General features: G+C 40.8%; 1 protein-coding gene across 6 annotated transcripts in view; it reads left to right on the forward strand.

The window, feature by feature from the left end:
- The first annotated feature begins 282 nt into the window (after positions 1-282).
- LCORL (ligand dependent nuclear receptor corepressor like) overlaps positions 283-20,902 on the forward strand; it is a 67,780-nt gene continuing 47,160 nt past the window's right edge. For 2 of the 6 annotated variants that reach the window (XM_015862621.2, XM_015862622.2), the window contains exon 1: positions 283-550. In XM_015862621.2, coding sequence (XP_015718107.1) covers positions 403-550 — 148 coding nt within the window. In that variant the 5' untranslated portion in view covers positions 283-402. The remainder of the gene's footprint in view (positions 551-20,902) is intronic. The other 4 variants (XM_015862623.2, XM_015862624.2, XM_032444531.1 and 1 more) reach the window with 4 other exon arrangements.

A 20,902-nucleotide genomic window follows, 5' to 3' on the forward strand; every position in this document is an offset into this window, starting at 1 on the left:
CGGCGTGCATTGCGGCCGGCCCGCCCCGGCCGGGCTACGGCAGGTGGGCGCGCTGCCTCACGGGATTTGTAGGCGGAGGGACAGCGACGTGAAACGGAACGGGTCGGAGTGAAGTTGCCGCTGTTCCCGCTGCCGGCCCCGCTACCGGACAGCGCTGCGCTGCGGCGGGGAGGGGTCGGGCCCGGAAGGCGGGAAGATGCGGGAGGGCGTCGTGACGTCGCGGGGACACGTGTCAATCACCCGCCAGGCGGCGCGCGCGCTCCCCGCCCCGGATGCTGAGTTGGGGGGGGGGCCGCGGGCGCGCGCTCGCTGAGTCGGCGGGGGGGAGTCGGGGGAGCGCGCGGCTGTTCTGGGTGGCGCGCGCGCTCGTATGTAAATGAGCGGGCGTGAGGTCAGAGGCAGATGGAAAAGGGAACAGACAGAATGGCCGCCGCGGCTCCCGCTCCTCCCGCCGCCGCCTCCCAGTGCCGGAGCCCCCGCTGCACGGCGGAGCGGAGAGGAGTCCGCCGCGAACTCGACTCCTGGCGGCACCGGCTCATGCACTGTGTGGGTAAGCGAGGGGGCGGCGGGAGGGTTCGCCCGGCCGCGGTACGAGGGGCGGGGGCGGGAGAGAAGCGAGCGGGCTCCGTGCGGGAGAGGCGGAGGGAGAACGGGGTGGGGGGGGGCGGCTCCGTGGTGGCGCTGAGCCGCCCCCGGGTTCGATGGGGCCGCTCGGTGCCTCCCTCGGCCGCCGGCCCGGACCCCGCTCCCCGCTGGGCTCCTTTTGTCTCGGCTCCGCGCCGTTTGCGCGGCGGTGCCGCCGGCCGCCCCCCTCCTCTTCTCCTCCATCGCCACGGCGCCCGGGGGGGGCGGGGGGGAAAGGGAGGGAGCAGCCCGCGAGTGGCGGCGCCTTTAAGAGGGAGCCGCTCTGCACTGACGGTTGGGATTTGAAGTTTTCCCTCCCCCTTGGAAGTTGTCATGGCGACGGCACTTCTACCCTCGCTTTTCCCCCTCCACACCCCGGGGCTGCCCCGGTGCCGCGAGGTCCCCCCTGCCGGTGGGAGCGGGGCCCTGGCAGCAGCCCGGTTCCATCTCGTTGCGGCCCGGCTCGGGGCCCGGCGGGGCGGCCGCCCGGTACCTGCGGGCAGCGCTCGTTGCGCGGCATCCGGTGCCGTCGTCTCCGTTCTGGTCGCGTTGTGGTGTGGGGCTTTTGTTTGTTTGTTTTTTTGTGTGTGTGTGTGTATTTTGTTGCTTTTTTTGGCTTTTGGGGTTTTTTTGTGCTTTTTTTTTTTGGTACGTAAACGTTTGGATGTTTGGAGCCGCGCGTTTATGTCGATTCGACTGAGCTCTCGTACTTAAGGAAACAGAAATCACTGATCTTAAGATAGTGTGTCCAGCTCAGTGATGTGCGCTGACGGCTGAGCCCAGCAGCGCATCTCGTTGTAACCGAGTGGATGAGCAGCGCCCGGTGCGGCCCCTTTTGCTTTGGACATGGCCCGTGTATACAGGCAGACATGTACCTGCCAGGGATCAGCCTTGCCTTCTTTCTTCCCTTGGTAACCTGCTGGCTGCTCCGTGTGTCTTTTGGAGTGCTGCTAAGCACCTGTTATGGCACCTGGGGGTGTTAGGGCACCTGTGTGTGCTTGCGCTCCTTCAGGTGGAATGTGGTATTCCTTAGGAAAAGAAACCCGTTTCCATATGCATATATTAGGAAAACCTGTAGGAAGAACGTGGTTTAATTACATTATCACTGAGGAAGCTCTTCCTACTTAATGTTAATTGAAATGTGGTGAGCTGATCTCTCACAAGTTACACGTGAAGCAGCCGTTCCTCTGCTTCCATCTCACTCGATGACATTTCAGTTTTCAATCTAAACTGGAATCCTGAAAGGCTGCTCGATAACCAGGGGACTTTGAGCCAGTGAAGAGCATTGCAGCTGGGTGTGCTCAGGGAACATGCAGTCGCACCTGACCAGTGCACGCAAGGGCTGCAAGGAAATGCAGTGAGTGCTCTGTGAGATGGAGCATCGCTGTAGGTTGGGACCTCTGCTGGGCAGGTGTGTTGTGTTGGAGGAACTTCTTCCAACTCATTTTGGGTGGCTCTTTCGTTGAGATCTGTTAAGTGTAAAACCAGAACGTAATTGCTTACACTTCTCATAGATTCCTTTATGTTATCACTTCATGCTCTTTTATCCCGACCAAAAGGAGATGGCTTTTTAGAATATAATTTCATTGTATAATCGTTATGCAAAATTCAGTTAATAGGAAGGAGCCCTGTATTATGTGATTAGCGGGTGCTAAGGAGGAGGGACGTGGGCTATGGTTTTATAGTGAGGAGCTCTCCAGTAAGAGCTTTTACTTGCTGTGCCTATGGAACAAACTGTGGCTGAGAGCCTAAATGAAGTGGTGGGAAAGTGAGTAGTCAGAGTAATGGAGGTAGAACACATGCTTAGAAATTCTGTAGTATTAACTTCTAGATTAGCTTTAATTAACTTTAAAAACATAAATTAGTCTCACTCAGCAAAGTATTCTTAAAGATTTGAAGAGTCTTGCCAAAATTAGTGTTGTCTGGAAGGTCTAAAGGAGAGGGAAGTGGTGGATGAGATTGTTGATATGACTTATTTGGCATAATGTGGGAGCTTTGAGTGTTGTACCTATATAGCAAAGCAGTGTAAATGATACGGTAAATCAGAGTCCAAGCTCTTGTGCTACCTTCATGTCAAGGAGAGGGGAATCTTGCAAGTTATTCTACCCTCATTGATTCTTTTCTGCAGAAATTGATGAATATAGTGATAGAGCTTTGTGGATTATAACTTGTCAAGCATTGTTAAGAAGTGAAACAAGAAAGTAGAACATATCATCTGCTGTTAGCCCTTTGAATGAGCAACTTTGTTTTGATGTCTTGAGTCATCTACTGGATTGATATAAATCTGATGATTGCATTTCTGCAGTATAGTGTTACTTGAACACCTTGAAATCCTTTGTATGTGAAGGGTGCGTCATCCACTTACTTTATGGAAATAGTAAACTGAGCCAGCAATAATCCTTCCAAGACACTGATTGCCCAGCTTGAGACTAATAGTCAACAGATTGTTTGTATCCCCAACAGCAAGATAGAAATAACTCAGTTGTCTGCAATGCACTGTTTGCTTGAGGGTCAGTATTGGTTCGAGACCTCTGCTCCAAGGGCTCTGTTATTGAATACTGTTTTCTTTGTTCATCAAACCCTTCTTGCTGACGTGAATGTTTGCATGGGTTTAAGAATTAAAAGCTTGTTTCTTGCCAGCCTATTATGTTAATTAGTGACTTGTGGAATATTACTTTATGTCCCAGGTTAATATGTTGAAGCACTTTAAGTCTTGAAGAGAAAAACATTGATGAAAATTTACTGAAATTAGCATGAATTCTGTTACTTGATGTGTAATGTATTTGAAGGTACAAAAAAAACCCTAACCTCTTTGTGTAGTAATCGAGTGGGATGTATTTCCATAACTCCCAAATAGGTATGAAACGGCTGTTCAGATGGTGAGCTTTGTGCATGTTGTGCTGAGCAGAAAGCATTCCTAAGATGCCAAGGCTTCTCCTTATGGATGTGCTCCGTAGTACCTTGCTCTTGCATGACTCAGAGCTTAAAACCAGATGCTGTTCCAAGTCATCTGTGGATCTTGATTCTGTAGGTCTTGTGTGCAATGCATGCTAACAAGTACTCCTTATAGACTTTATAGTGGTTACAGGTATGTTTTGTCCTAGGTATGGGGTTGTATTGATTTAATGTAAGTAGCAAACAGAATACCCTGAATTCAGGTTTGTGTGCTTGTGGCAGCACAACCAAATTCCACAATGATTCATATTGAGAAAGAACTTGAGATGTGAAACAGAATGGCTCAAAATTCTGTTTCAGTTCTCTGTGGGTAAAACATTGCAAACGTGAACTGGTTAAATTCATTCCATTTGATTGAGAGGCCTTGGTGTGGAGCTATAAATCTTGCTTCAGACTGTAGTCAGCCTTAAGAAATAGAATTTATGCAGTTCTCCTAAACATTTACTGACCCCACTGATCAATTGTAGTGGAACTTTACAGGTGAAGAGTTGGTGGGTGTGTTGAGGCCACATAACTTGGATGGGGACACACAGAGCAGACCTGGTAACAGCTGGGCTGCACAAAGATACTACAGCATAAACTGGTGCTTTTTGTTACATTACCACGTATCTTATGCTCAAAGCACAGTGTTGTAACTTGAGGCTTCTTAATGAAGAGTGGCAGGTAGCTCTAGGTGGGGAAGCTGAAGTTTTCTTGTTGGGTTCTTGTGTTGTGAAAATGAGAAAGACAGCAAATAACCTTTCATTGTGGAAATTAAAGATCTTAATATTAACGACTACTTCATAACAAATGCACCTTTATTTAGGGGGAGGATAGAAGTTCTACTTTGATTTAGCTCACATCTGACAGCAAACAGCCTTGCTATTGTTGCTTCCTTAGGAAAGCTGAAAGCTGATGAACAGTTTTTTGGGTCTGATTGTGAAATCATCATCTCCCTTGCTTTCACTGTCACTTTCTAAACTAGGATACGTCAGTGTATCTAATTCTGTTTTTTCTGTTTTAATGATTATAAACATTCAGAGGTGGTGGTTTGTTTTGACAGTATTTGAATTTCTGCTTCAGCTTGTTCTTTTTGAGTGAGTTCATGTGCACTTTACAGGAAAACAAATTCCTTTAAATAAGAGATTTGTAGCACTGTGCTTGGTGTTATCTGCACACTCGCAACACTCCTGCATGAACTGTTTATGTCTTTGTTCCCACGATGTGGACAAATGATCTCACTTTCCCTGTGGCTATGAGTACTCTGCAGCATGCTACTGGCTCTTGTAGTTTTATAATGCCAATGTAGTATCAGGTCTAATGATTCCACTGTATTTCTTCTGTGTTGTCTGTCTGCTTGTGGTTGCTTTGGTCCAGTGCTCTTCACGTGTCAAGCCACTAAGACTGTATACAAGAATGGCCTTGAAGTGATACCTGCTTTGGAACTTTTGCTTCCATGGCATTCTAGGTTCTCTAAACAGCAAACAAGCTTACTGCAGCTATATAGTCATTGTCCACTATGAGCATTGATACTGGTAAGATTTTTGTGGGCTTCTTTTGTGCTTTGAGCAGCGATGTGAAATTCCTAGCGCAACTCCAGTCTAAAACAGGTAAGAGAGGTAACGTGTTATTTAAATGATAGAAGATGACTAGAAATGAAGGATATTGAAGGCTGGAAGGGATCTCTGGATGTCACTTGGTTGGAGCCAGCTTCTTAAGTAGGGATATCCAGAGCAGGTGCCAGGCTTACAGTCAGGCAGCTTTTGGGGATCCCCAAGGAGGAGACTCCTTTGCCTCTTGGCAACCTGTGCTAATGCTCTGTCACCCTCACAAACAGCTGCTCCAATCCCATCATCTTGGTAGCCTTTCTTCGAACTCTTTCCAGCACATCTGGGCTTCTCTTGCACCAAGGGGCCTCAAACTGGACCCAGCATCCCAGGTACAGTCTCACTAGTGCTAAGTAGAGGGAAAGGATCATCTCTCTAGACCTGCTGGTGATACTTTGCCTAATGCAACAGGATTTAAGTTTAGACTGGGATCTCAGCACAGGTTCACAAGCAGTTCTAGATGTTCTAGATGCTGTTTGGGGGATGGTGTCATGCAGGGAGTAGCTCAAACTGATATTGCAGAGTTGGAGTCAGAATTATTGAACATACTGCATTATAAAATCATAATCTAAAAGTATAGTGAAGTGCTGTCTTGCATCATCAAGTCTCATGAAACTGTTACCAGAGCAGAGAAACCGTAATCCTGACTGCACGCTCCTGCTGCATGTGTGTTTGTATCAGCATTCAGCAGACCCCTGACTGATCTGCTTTAACTCAGTGCTCAATTCTCAACTTGAGAGAAGCTACTGGCTTGTGAAAAAGGAAAGAGAAAAATCTGAATGTTGGTGGTAGCATGAGGAGGGGTGTGGGACTGAGAGAAGCAGGGTGAATAACAGCAGAAATAAATCATCGGGTCAGCATAGCTGCCTATGGCACTATGAGCTGACTGGGATGTGAGAGGATCCTGGATGTACCATCCTTATTTCCCATTAAAGATGGAAAATAGATTAAGAAAAAATGTTTAGGCCCAATTAGTGTATGTATGTCATTGAGTACTGGTGCAGTGTATCATGTGAGCTATCTTTAGACTAAAATGTGAGAAAACACATGGGACTTATTTTGCTTTTGTTGGAATATCTTTGTTTCATATATATGGTGTTAAATGAGCTTCTCTCTCACAAGCCTTTTCAACTCATCAGCTCCTCTCTCTAAGTCATTGCCTCCTGCTGTGGTTATGTGCTTATAAATATCTTACTTTTTTTTTCTTGGGGGTGCAATATAAGAAAAGTTAGAATAATGATGTCCAGAGGCTTAGTTTAAAAAGCAGATGGGGACAGAAATGCTCTGTATATCCAGCAGTCAATTTGAGGTTATTTCACTGATCTGTTGTGGATTTGCAATTGTAAGAATATATGGAGCTTTTATGAAAGGCAAAACTCTACCTGCTACACAGAGCATGCAGAGTGGGAGCAATGCGTTGTCTGAACTGTTTGCTCTCAGGATAGAAGTGTGTTGCAAAGAATACAAGTAAATGTACTTGTCTTGAGTAGTGTGGATGGAATCTGTGGTTGTTTTTCATGCTGCTTGTATCTGGATGGTAGTATATGGAAGCTATTCAAATTTGAAGTGTTCCTAGGAAGTGCAGTAATCTTTGTCTATGGTTTTACACATAGCTTGAACTTGTGTATTGTATGTTCTTATATGGTAGCTGTTTTTTGTGTGCTTGATGGAGAGCTGAGCAATTCAAACTCTGGTCTTTCTGCTTTGTACAAACTAAGACAGTAAGAGTTTCTTAAACTGTGACTTCTGTAAACAACAAAAAGATGTTTGTAATTACAGTTCTGCTCTGGGTTTTTGCTGAGCTGTCATTCAGTAATGCTGTATTAACTGAAACTACAAACTTCTGTTGTTCTGTTGGTGCACAATAAAATTTTGCTGTTATTTCTTCCTGAACTTATTGTACTTCCATGATTTATGTAGACTGGTATAAGGATTTATTCATTAAACTACTCAATAAGCTATACTGTGAAATTAATCTAGGTTGCAGCTAACCTGGCAAACAAAGGGGAAATATGTCAGGAGAAAGAAAAGGAGGGAAAGGTCAGAATTAGTTTAACTCGGTGCAGGTTTGCTGTGTACCTGCTGTTTCTCCTGAGTCAAGTATAAGCGGCTTCCCAGGAGAGAACAAGATTGTGATTTCTTTTATCTCTTTTTATAACTGCTTCATTTAGCAACAGTTTTTTGAAGAGAGTTTAAAATGAGCTGGAAAGTAAATTGACTGAACAGCATCCTAATCAACAAGATTACAGCACTGCTAACAGTAACACTGTTCTGCTTATCCCCTTTTGCAGTGGAACTGGAATAATCTAATAACCAACTGCCCTTCTGTTATAAGTTGTTTTGGGGGACCTACAATGGTTTTTGTGGCTCTCATAAGTTTTATGTTGAGTCTCCTGAACTGGTTTGCTACGGTAATAAGCACTAATAGTTGTGTAAGGGGAAAGAACAGGAGTTTGTCACGCTGATTGATTTATCAGATCAGCTCATGTTGTTGAGGAGCTGTATTCCAGTTACTGGCAAGTGGCCAGGACTCATACTGCCTACAGCTGCAATGGGGAAAATTAGTACCTCTCCCCCTTATCCACCCTTGTCTTTTTTAATTTCTCATCTGTGTTAGAGGGGTGTTTTGTGTAGGTAGTAACAATGGATCCCTTCTTGAATATGATTCAAGTGTCAAGGCTTCAAACAAGGTTGTTATTCTAACCTTTAGAGTTCAGTGTGTTTATGTGCAGTTTAGGGATCAGCCAGAGCTTTATAGACTTCGCTAACTTAAACTTCTTTGTCCTAGTTGGGACCTTGTCTTTCATGTTATCTGTGTACTCAGAGGAAGCTTTGATAGGTTGGGACACTGATAGAGAACTGAATTTGAGTTTCATGTGTCACTATCAAACTCCTGAAGAATAGGATGGCATTAAATTTAGTTACCATATATTCTGGAGGAGACTGAAAAGCTTCTTTGAGGGTGTGAAGTTATTATGTGATATATCTTTCTGTCACTACCAATCTCACACTTTATCCTTCCATCTGCTAAAGGCATGGAGAAGCCAGGAAGAAGGGAGGAGAGAATAAGAAAGATGGATGTAGTGGCTCATCTATTTAATACTGTGAGGGAGTATATGATGTATTACAAAGAATATGGGATTCTGAATCTGCAGAAGTGTACTGAGTAGTAAAGGTTGAATCTCCTTTTTATTGGTTGTGATCAGCTGCACGTGACTTCTGAGGTCAAAAATGCATGTGACAAGTCATCATATTTTTGTTTTGACTTCTGGCACAAACCTGATTCCTGTATAATGCCTTGAAGCTGGATTAAACCCTTCCTAGATACCTGCTTTATTTCTCCCTGAATGCTTCTGAGGTTTGCTTTGTTACTTTTAATTGCTTGATTCTCAGCATCCATCTAGACTTGCATCTCTGTATCACTGTGTTATACTGTAGGTGTGAGAGTTGGGTAAATGTCACCAGATGTAAATTTGTAATTTATTTTTAAGGCCTGTTGGTAAGTGGAAGGTTGCAGGATGTGTAACCTCTTGGTTCTCAACTCAGATTCTGTGTAACTCAGTAGCGTCCTACTCTTGTAATATGGGACATCCTGGCTTTTGTAGCAACTAGAGATCACTTGCACTTAAGGGGTATCTCTTTGGAAACAGTTGCTGCTTTGCTGTGTTGTATTCAGAAGTGCTACATGCTAATCTTAAAAGTGCCCAGTTTTCAGATGGTAGTACTTACCTTCTGCACTCCACAAGTCTCAGCTTTTTCAAACATCTGAGTTAGACTAGTTAAAGTATTTTATGTAAAGGGTAGTAATTGCCACTATCCTAATTCTACTGCTTTATAAACTAGATTCCTAATCAGAGGGCAGTGTAATTAATTCAAGGTTGAATATGCTGCTGCTTTTCAGAACTTCTGTTGAAAAAGTTTTGTAGATCTTATTTATTTTTCATGCTAACATGTGCTACACCATTAAACGCCAGATTAAAATACTACTGGTACAGAACTGCTGAGTATCCTTGATTAATAACATTGCTGCCATATATTGTGCAGATTTTAGAGAGCTTCTCTTTTGTGATTGGTAGATTGGATGCAGGTCATCTGCTGGGGGAGAGAAAAATAAGATTTACTTGAGGTACACAGCTGCCTTAAACTGCTTTGTACAAGGTGCCAGCTGTACCAAATTTGGTATCAAAAGTTTGTTGTGCTACCAGCTGAGCAATGCAGAGACTGGACTTCCTCACATTCTGGTTTGTGTGCCTTCAATCTTACTCTTGGGCCTCCTGATCTTTTAATCCTTTTGTGAGCAGTTATTTCCTCTCTTCGACTTATTAAATTTACTTATTGTTATCTTTCAATCCTTTGTGGGGTTTTTTTTTTGTTGTTGTTGTTTAGAAATAATATTGGCAATTGTCTGAACAAAAAGTTCGCTTAGCTTTTGATTTCCTTTTTTATATATGCTTTTGTAGGGAGTATCCATATAATTTATTTGCTTCATGCTAAAAATGTTCCTACCAAGGTAATTTATGCCTTCCATCAGGAAGATTCTGCAGTGTCGTCTTCTTAAGTGTCTTGTCCACTCAGTTTCTTCATTCAGGTATTGCTGCTAAATTCTTTGTATGGTACTTGAGAGCAAGGATTCCTCACCACCTTCCTCAGGAAATGTCAGTCTCTGGTGATCATGCTGTGTCAAGAAGTGCTCTATCTTCTTATTGTGGACTTCTGTATACTTGTAATTATGTGAAAGGGCTTAACTGTTCTCTCCTGGAAATTGATTCCAAGCTCATTCTGCCTATAAACATCCTTAATTTTAATTTCAATGTATCCCCCATGCGTATGTATTGTAGGACTGTTTTTATTTGGAGTTTTTCCTTATGCTTCCTAACCTTCATGTCTTCTCCCCTTTTGTCTTCAATATTTATTTTTATTCGGGTATTCTAACTTACTCAGCATGGTAATAGCTGGTATTGGTGGACAGTGAGTGTAATGACTTGAGTCACTGTAGTGGATTTGAATTTGAAACAAGTAATTCAAGCAAGTGGGGGGAAAAATGTAGGTACGAATGTACATGCTAAGGCAGGCTGTTAGTAGCAAATACTGCTCAAAGTTTACCACCTGCAGTGTGGTACTAGCCCATTTGCAGTGTAGAGGCCATAATAAGCTCATCTGTTTGTGTGGCCTTTCCTTCTGTTGCACTTTGAGTTCTACAGAGTCTTTTCAAATGGTATTTCAAACAAAGGATAGTCAGGTCCATGTTCAGTAGCAGTTACAATAATGTCTATGTTATTAGAACACAATAACTCAGTGGCTCATTGTGATCCTGGAGGTTCTTCATTTTGATAACTGATTTACTAGGTTATTCTGCTATAAGTTGCTCTTACTTTGTGGGTGTGGGATTTCTCAAGCAACATGAAACTTTAGTGTTAATCTCTGTTGTCCTCTTGTTATGAGAATAGAATGTTAATATGTTAGAGAAGCTTTCTATACCTGGTGTACAGTAGCACTGAGTCAGGTAGACCCATGGAGGAGCAGGAGAGACTGTTCCTTCCTGCACGGCAGTTGACTTTGTAATCAGTCAGAATTTCAGATATGCTTGTGTACTTCTTGTAATGGTTGATTAAAGTATATTTAACAAGTCATACGGTAGAATTTGCTCTCAATGAATCCTTCCAATAACCCACCTGTGTTATTATAACCTGGCTGCATTACTTGTCTTCCTCCATTTTTGTTAGTTCCATGTTAATTTTGTGGTACACAAATGCCCTTCATACTTGACACAATTTTGCCTTGAAAATGCCATCCATTTATCTGTCCTATCCCTAGAGATGGATGCGCTACCAGTCATATCTGATTTGTTGGCATAATCTCCAGCAAAAGATCTTTGTCACACAGACAGAATTCAACAGAATGAGGATTTCTTGTTTATCTAGCTAACATTTTCCACACTGGCACTGTAGGCAAAAAAGCTCTGAGAGACTCTATGTACTCGTGTGTCCATAAAGAGTCTTACTTGGTATGATGATTTTTTGCTACTGAAACTTGCGGTCTTACTTGCTAAATATGCTTCTTAATTGATGACTCTAGAAATACTTGCCCAAGGTTCGAAGGAGGGATTGTCCAAGCCCAGTTTTATGTGAGAACTTTAACTTACTGCCTATCGTAACACTTTGAGAGCTGATGCTTGAAGCAGAAGTGAAGTCATTTTTGATTCTTTAATGTTCTTGGAAGAGGTTATAGAGTCCTTAGGGTTGGAAGGGATCTTTAAGGGGCTGACTCCCCTGCAATAAACATGGACATCAGGCTGGATCAGGTCAGGTTGCTCAGAGCCTCACCCTGCCTGGCCTTGAACAGCTCCAAGTACTGGAGACATTGGCGTCTTCTCAGAATCTCTCTTCTGAAGGATCAAATAATTTTTGTTTGTTTTTTTTGAGGAAACTGATGTTAACTGTGCTTCTTAATTGCAGTAGAAAAGCTACTTTGAGGGGTTTTGTTTGTTGTTTTTTCAAGAGTTTTTATCAATATCCTCGGTAGGAACAACAGGTTGTGCATCTGCTCACTCTGTCTTCTTCATTAGTCCACCAAAGCATCACAAGCATCATAAATTCAGAAGCACCTGAGCAGCCTTTTATGCTCATGTCTGCAAGAATAGCCACTTGGTGATGATTTGGATGGTGCATTTGCAGTTTTCCTTCTTTGTGCACTGTACTTCTCCGCTTACCCTATGAGAAACAACAGACCTGATCATGTGGCATACAGAACAACTATGAACTAGATACTGAATTGCTTTGTCAGTGGTAAATCTATAATTGTCTATTAGCCTCCTTCTTTCTTGACCTTGTAGATCAGTAATAAATGCTATTTTGCTCTGGGGGATTATGAATGACCCTGACCTATCAGACTTAAGAAGTTTGGTACCAGATAAGTAAATTCATATGGCATATTCCAGAATACTGGAACTGAGACTTATATGTTTCCTGTTGTGTTTTCCTTCTTGCTGGGAATACACACTATAATCATAATTTTTTACTAGAAACCCTAATCCTGTATTCTTGACCTTGAAGATCAAACTGGGCTTCTGAAGTAGTTCCTATTTCCTAAATTGTTTCATTAACTGGGAAAATTAGTCTACCAATCAATTCTAAATGATGAAGTTTACTGTTCCACATTGCTTGAGTCTTGCTGGGAGCAATAGGGTAAAGCTATATTGGGTAAGAGAAACTTGTTGGATTTTGAATGGAGTAGTGAAACTTGGTGGAGGTTCTGTCTTTTATGATTCATGATCTTCCAGGAGAAAAACTAGTCACTGTTTTGCTTAATGCTTCTGATTCAGATACGCTACTTCTCAGGTACTTAAACAGAGTACAGAATTTCATGAGGCTTTGTTCATTTTAGGGAAGAAAATAGCTATGCAACCCCCACTCTTTTTGACATAATATGAAATGAAGGGGTATCATTTCAGGTTTTTTAAAGTAGGCTAATGAACTTGGATTGGTTTTTCACTTCTCAAAATGCGTGTTTTGTTCTATTAAGGAGGAATGAGTGCTGCAGTACAGAAGGAATGAAGCATTTCTCTGCAGTATTTAAATCTATTTATTCTCTTGTCTGCACTCCCCATTATTAAAGTATTAAAAATCCTCCCATTGTGTACTTGAAATATGTCTGCTTTTCCTTGATCTCCCTCTTGCCCAGTCAGTTGTTAATATCTGAGTTTTATAAAATCTAGGAATTATTTACAGCTCTGTCAGCTTTCATCATCAAACGTTAAATAATTGAAAGCCTGTATGTATGTTCTTTTTAGTTCTAATACACAGGTTCAGCAGAAGTAACTGTACTCCCTTCTAACTTAAAGGATTCTATGACAAAATGTAGATTGCATATCGGATGTACAGAATCACAGAATTATTAAGGTTGGAAAAGACCTAGGAGATCATCTAGTCCAACCATTACCAATACTTCCCAGCTAAATCATATTCCTCAACACAACATCCAAATGTTTCTTGAGCACTCCCATGGTCAGTGACTCCACCACCTCCCAATGTGTGGAGTTCATGATGTGTGAATTGAGATACACTATCTATTTGCTTGGAATGATGTTATTGTCCCCATCCAAGAAAGACAGGGAGCTGTTAAGGTTCAGAGGAGGTCAACAAAGACACAGGGGGGGGCTGGAGCACCTCCCCTACAAAGACAGGCTGAGTGATCTGGGCTTGTTCAGACTGGAGAAGAAAAGGCTGTGGGGTGACCTCATTGCAACCTTCCTAAAGGGGGTGTACAAAAAAGAGGGGAGCCTACTCTTTATTGTGGTAGCTGGTGGCGGGACAAGGGGAAATGGTTTTAAGTTGAAGGAGGGGAGGTTTGGGTTGGGTATTAGGCAAGATCTTTACCAAGAGAGTGGTGAGGTGCTGGAACAGGCTGCCTGGAGAGGCTATGGATGCCCTGTCTCTGGGGCTGTTCAAGGCCAGGTTGTATGGGGCCCTGGGCAGCCTGGTCTAGTGTTAGACAGGGAGGTTGGCGGTCCTTCCTGCAGCAGGGTGGTTGAAGCTTCGTGATCTTTTGAGGTCCCTTCCAGCCCAGGCCATTCTATAATGCGTTTCTGTGATCACTTCTTATGTGCATTGGGTGTGTTCAAGACCAAATTTGAATTGGCAGTTCAAACTAATTTAGATTTCTTTTAGTCCAGCTGAAGCATATGAGACACTTTCAGTTTCATCGGTAAATTCTAGAAAGTCTTGCAAAAAAAAAAGAAAAAAAGCGAGACATAGTTAATACTTTGTATTTCAATTGAAGTTTTTACATACGTTAGTGCTTAGTTCTTATTGACCTAGTTGACGCGTTGCCAATTCCAAACTGTATCTAATTTACCAAACCTGATTTTGTTTTGATGCAAAAATGACGGTTATGTGTGGAATTTTGTGGGGAGGTGTTAACCAGATATTTGAAAGAATAAAGTTAAAGGTGCAAATATATGTCATAGATATCATTAAAGTGTTGATGTGTAAACTTATGACTAACGTACCAAATTAACTGGTTGCTTAAAGGCACGTTGCGCTCACTGATAAAAATACTGTATGACCAAGATTATTAATAATCTTTAAACCTTGAACACATTTATTACAAATGGCATCGTGTCTCGAAATAAAAACTTGCTAGAATTTCTAGGGCTGATGTGTTTACTGTGTGATAATTTGTCACCTAGATAAGATGTACCTCTCATTCTGCAACTTCAGCAGATAGTAACTAATTTATATGAGTTGATTTCAGGGAACCATGGAAGGATTTCACACAACTGCAAACTGTTCTTAATAATAGAAATGATATTTCTGATTATGAAGGAGTTTGATCTACTAGGAGAAAAGAATGTTGTTTTTTTTTACTCATCATTTCAATTATAAAGAAACATGAAAATTCCCGTGAATTAGAAACTTGGAATCCCTTAGTAAAGTCCACCTGCTTAATTTATTGCCAGGCATCTGTTTCATGGATTGCTCCTGGAAGTGTGCTAGTTTGTGAGCTTGCAGTAGAGCCATAGTGTTGTACAGGATGTTAAGCTTCAGTTTCTCAGGAGTTCATCAGGCTTTGAATGTTTTCAATTAAGTACTTTTTTAGCTTAGCAAACTTGTGTTTTCTGATAGCTGTGCTTTTTCCAACAGCTTTTCACAAGATCTATTTTTAGCTTTGGGTTTTTGATTCTGATAATACCAGGAAGTGTACCAGACCTGTTCATTCATTTGTAGACTGCTAGACTTTCTCCTAGTTGCAGGTTAGGTGTGTGGCACTGCACAGTAGTAAAGCAGTGTTGTGACCTGTTCATCATTACCTGCTTGCTGTGGGCTTCTCTTCTCTGGGGTGATTAAGTAAGCATCTGAATAGGCTTTTATGTGGGAATGAAGTGTTTATCTAATAATCCTGAGCATAGGGGGTGGATAGCCATCCTTTTTTCAGTTCTCTTGCCCATCCTCAAATCATTATTAAAAAGCAAAAGCACGCTTCAAACACATGGTCTTCTAAAGTTGATGGTTGTTTCTCTTTTAGTCTTGAGTAAAACTCTCCTCGTGCTTAGAACAGTTAAATTGATACCAACCGCATAAGGAAGTTGCAAGTGCTCATTCCAAGCTGGACAGTATTTCACAGAATCACAGAATGACCCGGGTTGGAAGGGACCTCAAGGATCATGTAGCTCCAACCCCCCTGCCTAGCAGGGCCACCAAACCTACACCTATTTATTTCTTTATTTGCAGTGTTATATTTGGTTTAAGTTTTCTTCTCTAAATATATAAGCTACAGACTTGTAACTACCCTGAATTATCATAGAATCATAGTGTGGTTTGGGTTGGAAGGATCCTTTAAGACCATCTAGTTCCAACCCCCTGCTATAGGCAGGAACACATCCCACCAGACCAGGTTGCTTGAAGCCCCATCCAGCTTGTCCTTGAGTGCCTCCATAATGGTGGCATCCACAATGTCCTTGCGCAACCTGTTTCAGTCTCACCACCCTTGCAGTAAAGAATGTCTTCCTAATATCTAGTCTTAATCTACTCTTTTCCAGTTTAGAGCCACTTTCCCTCCTCCTGTCACTAGATGCCCTTACAAAGAGAACTTAAGTATGTTTTTAATAATGTCTGTCCTGTGTCCTGTTGCAGGGCTGACTAGCTTAACGAGGTCCAACAAGTGGTGAAAGTAGAAAAATAAATTGCAATACAGGTCAGCCAGTTGGTGGAGCCCACATTCTGAGGTAGCTGATGTGTCCTGCGCTGCCATTACTGGGTCTTGTATTTGTTCACCTGTGTTAATGTCAAGCAGTGAAGCCTGAGGTCATGGAAACTATTTTCTGTTATGTGACAGAGAAGTTTGTCTGCTGCCTAAATGCTGATCACTATAAGTAGTAACAGATCTGTGGTTTTTTTCATTGGCTTGCAAATATGTAAAGTTCAGATTGATCTTGATGTCTGGTGAGTTTCACACCAATTCCAGACCTAAATGTCTCTGCTTGACAGCTAGGATTGCACCATTGTTCCAAGAATTAAGAATTTTTAATGTAAACAAATGAAACTGTAGTGCCTTTAAGAAGCAATTTTCTTTCCTCCTACCCACAGACCAGCTCAGTCACTTCCAAAGTTTTGCCCTTTTGCTTTTCAAATTAGAAATAACGCTGAAAGTATCTTCTTGCTGCTTCAGAGATTAAATGTCTCTTTAATTTTGACAATATAAATGACTTATTAAAATAAGTACTTGAAAATTAGACCTGATCTCAAACGTAGTGTTAATTTTTGTCTTTGCTTAAACTGCAAATCTGATTTTATTTATTTATTTTCCATTGGCTGCCACCCTTTTATTTAAAACTGCTGAACAATTGGGGAGGGGGGTGGGGAATGCATCCGGTCTTTGTTTTGCTCCTGAGATATTGCCATTGTCTGCCTCTAGCACTGGAATTCTCCCTCTTTGCATTCTGATGAACTACTCAGTGACTTAACTCGCTCTTCTGATGCTTATGTTCCTCTTGGAATCACCTTAGAAAGCTCGCTGTAGAAACTCAACACAAGGATTTTTAGCTGAACTGAAGGGAAACTTGTTAGAACTAAAACTATTCTGTAGTTTACATTTCACTGGCAAGTGTGTGCAGTGTGTGCTTCACCTGATTTCTCTGACAGCAGCAGTGTCCTCAACTACACTGATTTTTTTTTTTTTTGAGTCAAGTTTTTCTCTAGAAGAATATCTTTTTAACTTTGGTTCAGAATTTGTATTGGAGTCTAAATAGAGGATTTCCTCCCTTTCACATTGGAATCTCTGGTATGTTGGTTCCTGTTTGCTCAGGGATCTGAATCCATATAGCTAAGAAAGTGAACTTAAGTTAAATGTTTTGAAAATTTCTGTTTTATAAATACCTGAGTGCAGTAAGCAAAAACTGCGTTTCAGCTGGGCACAATATTGTAAAGTAGCCTCTTCGCCACCCTACTCTGCCCCTGTGAAGTCTGTCCTTAATTGTGTCCCAAGAATGTTTCCAAAAGAAAATGGGACAGCTTTTTCACCTGAGAACGTTGCCAGCATTTTGTTGAATAGTGAGTTTATTAGATAGCCTTTCTATAGTGACATTTCAAAGGGTGTGTTTAGGTGTGGAGAAATAACCTCTTTCAGTTTTATGTATTACTCATTTTTGCTTCCATAGTCATGATCTGGATCTGGAGTGTTTTGCCAGTAGTCGTTGCTTTTTTTTTCTTACAATTTGTATAAATAGCAAAAATGGTGGTGCTTTTTTCTTTTTTAACATGAAACTTCAGTGGTTTTATAACCTGGTGGATTCTTTGCAAGTTCATGTTACAACAGAATGAGTGATAATAAAAAGAAAAAAGTAATGTCTATATGTGAAGAGTAAATGCATGAATTTATCTGTAGTTTGGGAGTGTGGGAGCAGCTGCAGACCTATAGAAGACAGAAGAAACTGGCAGGTGTTAATGTCAAATTTAAGTTACTCTCTTAAATTCCTTGCTTGCCCTTATAAAATATGAAAGTCACTCTATAGAATACTCTCCTTGTAACAAGTTGTAAGAGAATTGCTGCTGGTGTCTTAATGGGCTTAAGGTAACTACATGTCATAGAGAAAGAGACTAACAACTGCTTGATGCTTTTCAAAAACTTAAATTAGTGCTACAAGTAACTCAAAATGCTTTCTAAATCAATCAGGTGTTTTGATGTATGACAGGAACTTGTTGATGCACCCATGGATGGATGATGATGGAGCACACATTTTTAAGGGATTTAAGTTTTTCATACAGTTATTTTTTTTCTGATATTTAGAAATAGAAGGCTATTCCTTTATTTGGAGACATGCATATAAAAAACAAATCCAGATCTAATGTAAGTAACCATTTTTCAGAGGAACTGGTGACACTGTGTGATCAAATATGTTGGAATATGAAGTGCAGGCATTTGCTTAGAAAGCTATAACTTTATACAATTAGAAATAAAAAGATGAGTGAATATGAGCTCTAAGAGCCTTACTTATCAAAGAGATAACTTGTTAAAAAAAAAGGTGGATGACTTCTTTGCCTTTAAATAAACCAAAATTGCATTTATTTCTATTCTTGCATCTGTATTTTTATGTATTGAAGATAGAACTTGTAGAGACCTGGAAACGAGTCATTCAGAGACTGAGAAAGTTGGTGCTCTGTCTGCCCAGGTTACTTTACAAAAACAAACAAAAACTCTTAATTCTTGACAACACTAAAGATGCTGATTCTGTCTGTGCTTAAACTTGGTTAAATCCAAGATATATTAATGTAAACCACAAAATATCATTCAGATACACCTCTAAATTATACACAGTTGTGAAACTGTAGAATGGGGTCAAGTATAACTGCAATTTGATGCTGTAGCTTATGTATTAATAACCAGAAGGGATCGCTTACAGCTGAACAGAAAAACAAATTGCAAAGGGGGAAATGTGGAGTCACTGATCTCATAGTACAAAAACCAAGCTTCGTGACTTCAATTGCATAAATATTTCTATACCAGAAGATTTTGGTTTATTATTATTGATGGTAACATCAGTGTTGACTAGTGAAAATTTTTGCTTGAACTGTATGGCACAGTACTATACAAACACAGAGTTACTGCTGTTAAATAAAAGTGGGTGGGAGGAAGGAGGCTAAGCAGTTCAGGAGGTTATTGGGTCACACAGTAGTCTGGAGTACGCAGGGCCTGTCTTTTGATCCTCACTTGTCTGTAATTTCTTCCTAATGTGATTTTGGTTTCTGAGACTCCTTGTGCAGTCATCACAGGTGGAGAAACACCACAAAACACAGATGTGTTGTACAACTTCAACATGAGAACAGAACTTTCATGAAAGCAATATTCCCAGGCTCAAAGGAAGGTCATTCAGAAGCAGGAATCTTAGTCGTAGTCAAGTCAGTTTAACATATAGGTGAAGTAATGCTGCTATTACATACAGAACTTTAAAAAAATAAAGAGAAGGTATTTTCTTTTCAGTGTGAGTTTGTTGGCGTTTTACACTTTGTGCAATCTCATTACATGTAATCCTATTCTTTGGATTTTCCCAATTACACTTTAAAGACCATTTGTTTATTTTTAGCCCACTAGCAGTTGAAATCAGTTTTGAATTAATTTTAACACATTTTTCTTTTCAAAGCAGCTTTAATGTACTAAACCTCATACTAGAAAGTGCTTTTGTTTTTCCTTTAAAGTTTCCTTTGGTTACTTCAGAATGTTAAATAAAAGAACTCAGAGTTATCTACAACAGTGTTCATTGTCTGAAGTATGTTATTTAACAGCATATTTCTTTTTAAGCTGTAAGAGTGGTGAGGTCTTATTTTAATTAAAAAGCTAAGTAAAGTAGGAATTTAGATTTCAGTAGAACCATAATTCAGGTGTGATTCCTAGTATTGTAAGCCACAAAGTGGAGGAAGCTGGAAGTTTGGTCATAGTTCTTAGATGCATTAAAGTTGTGAAGATAACAAAGCAAATAGAATTCTATATTGCAAGGCAGGTTAACAAAAGTGTGTTTTAAAGGAAGTTGAGATCCTGTAGTGTCTCCAGAGGCTGTAGTGCTTTAAGCTAAGTCTTGTTTCATTGTAGTAAATGAAAACATGCATGAATGCTCCTGTCCTTCAAATCAGCATGCAGCAATCTTGCTCATTCTGTACCTAAATGACAATATATTGGTGCAGAAGGGAATAAGCAGAATTTAAGCGCACCCAGCATTTTCTACGTGCCTGCTGCATAGTTAAAAAACGTGGCCTTTTTAATAGATAACTCTTCAACATTAAGGTGAAAAATAGAGCAGTATGTATGAATCCGATGAGCAAAATGGTCAAACCCGTCTCACTTCAGTTTAATTTTTTTCTAAGTGATTTATGTTCATCTATGACTACTATGATGTGTCTAGGGATAAGAGTTAAATAGCCTTTGGGTGGGAAAGGATATCAAAAGTGAATGTATTTAGAAATATTTTCACTGAAGGCTTTTTATCATTTTATCTACTTAGGTTTTCCTAAACTTGAAAAAGCTGCAGCAGACTGGGGAGGTTGGGGGGAAAGTGGGGTGGGGAACAAATATCAAGGAAGGATTTTTCTGATAATTTAATGTAAGATAATTGGTGTAGGTGTAACTTGGATTATACATGTTTCCTTTACTGTTCCCTTCTCTCCTCAGTGGTTACAGTGGTGTAGCTACTTACTTGGGTTACCGGTGACTGTTAAAAATGACTGTGGATAAACATTACAATAAAGCCTTGTATCAACTGTAGGTTGACTAGGCCTTGTAAGACCCTTTATTGATGTTTAGTAGTAATATCTGCTAGCATAAAGTAAAAGAGCAAGGAAAAAGACAAAAATTTGATACTACAATTTAATCTGTTGTTCAAATGTCTTAAATAAAGTTACATCACCACTGTCACCACCCCCAAAAAACCACCCTTGCAGCTGAAGACAGAATTGAATTACTGCCAAAGCAGGAGCATACAAATGGAGAGAGGAAAAAAAGAAAAAAATGACCTGTGAGGGAATGAGCATCAAGGTCTAAAAGGATGAATGGAAATATCTGCTGTTATAAAATGGGCTCTGTCTTGAAAAGATCAAAAAACTGGAGTTAATATGATAATAAGTAAGACTAGGGTAATCCAGAAATGAATTTGATGTAGAGAATACCAAACCTATCGGAAACTTTTTAATACAGTAATGTACCCTGTGCGTATACTGCTGTTCTTCCCAGCTGTGTAGTAATTCTCTTTCCAC

Source organism: Coturnix japonica, chromosome 4 (genome assembly GCF_001577835.2).
Source record: "Coturnix japonica isolate 7356 chromosome 4, Coturnix japonica 2.1, whole genome shotgun sequence".
Classification (NCBI taxonomy): domain Eukaryota; kingdom Metazoa; phylum Chordata; class Aves; order Galliformes; family Phasianidae; genus Coturnix; species Coturnix japonica.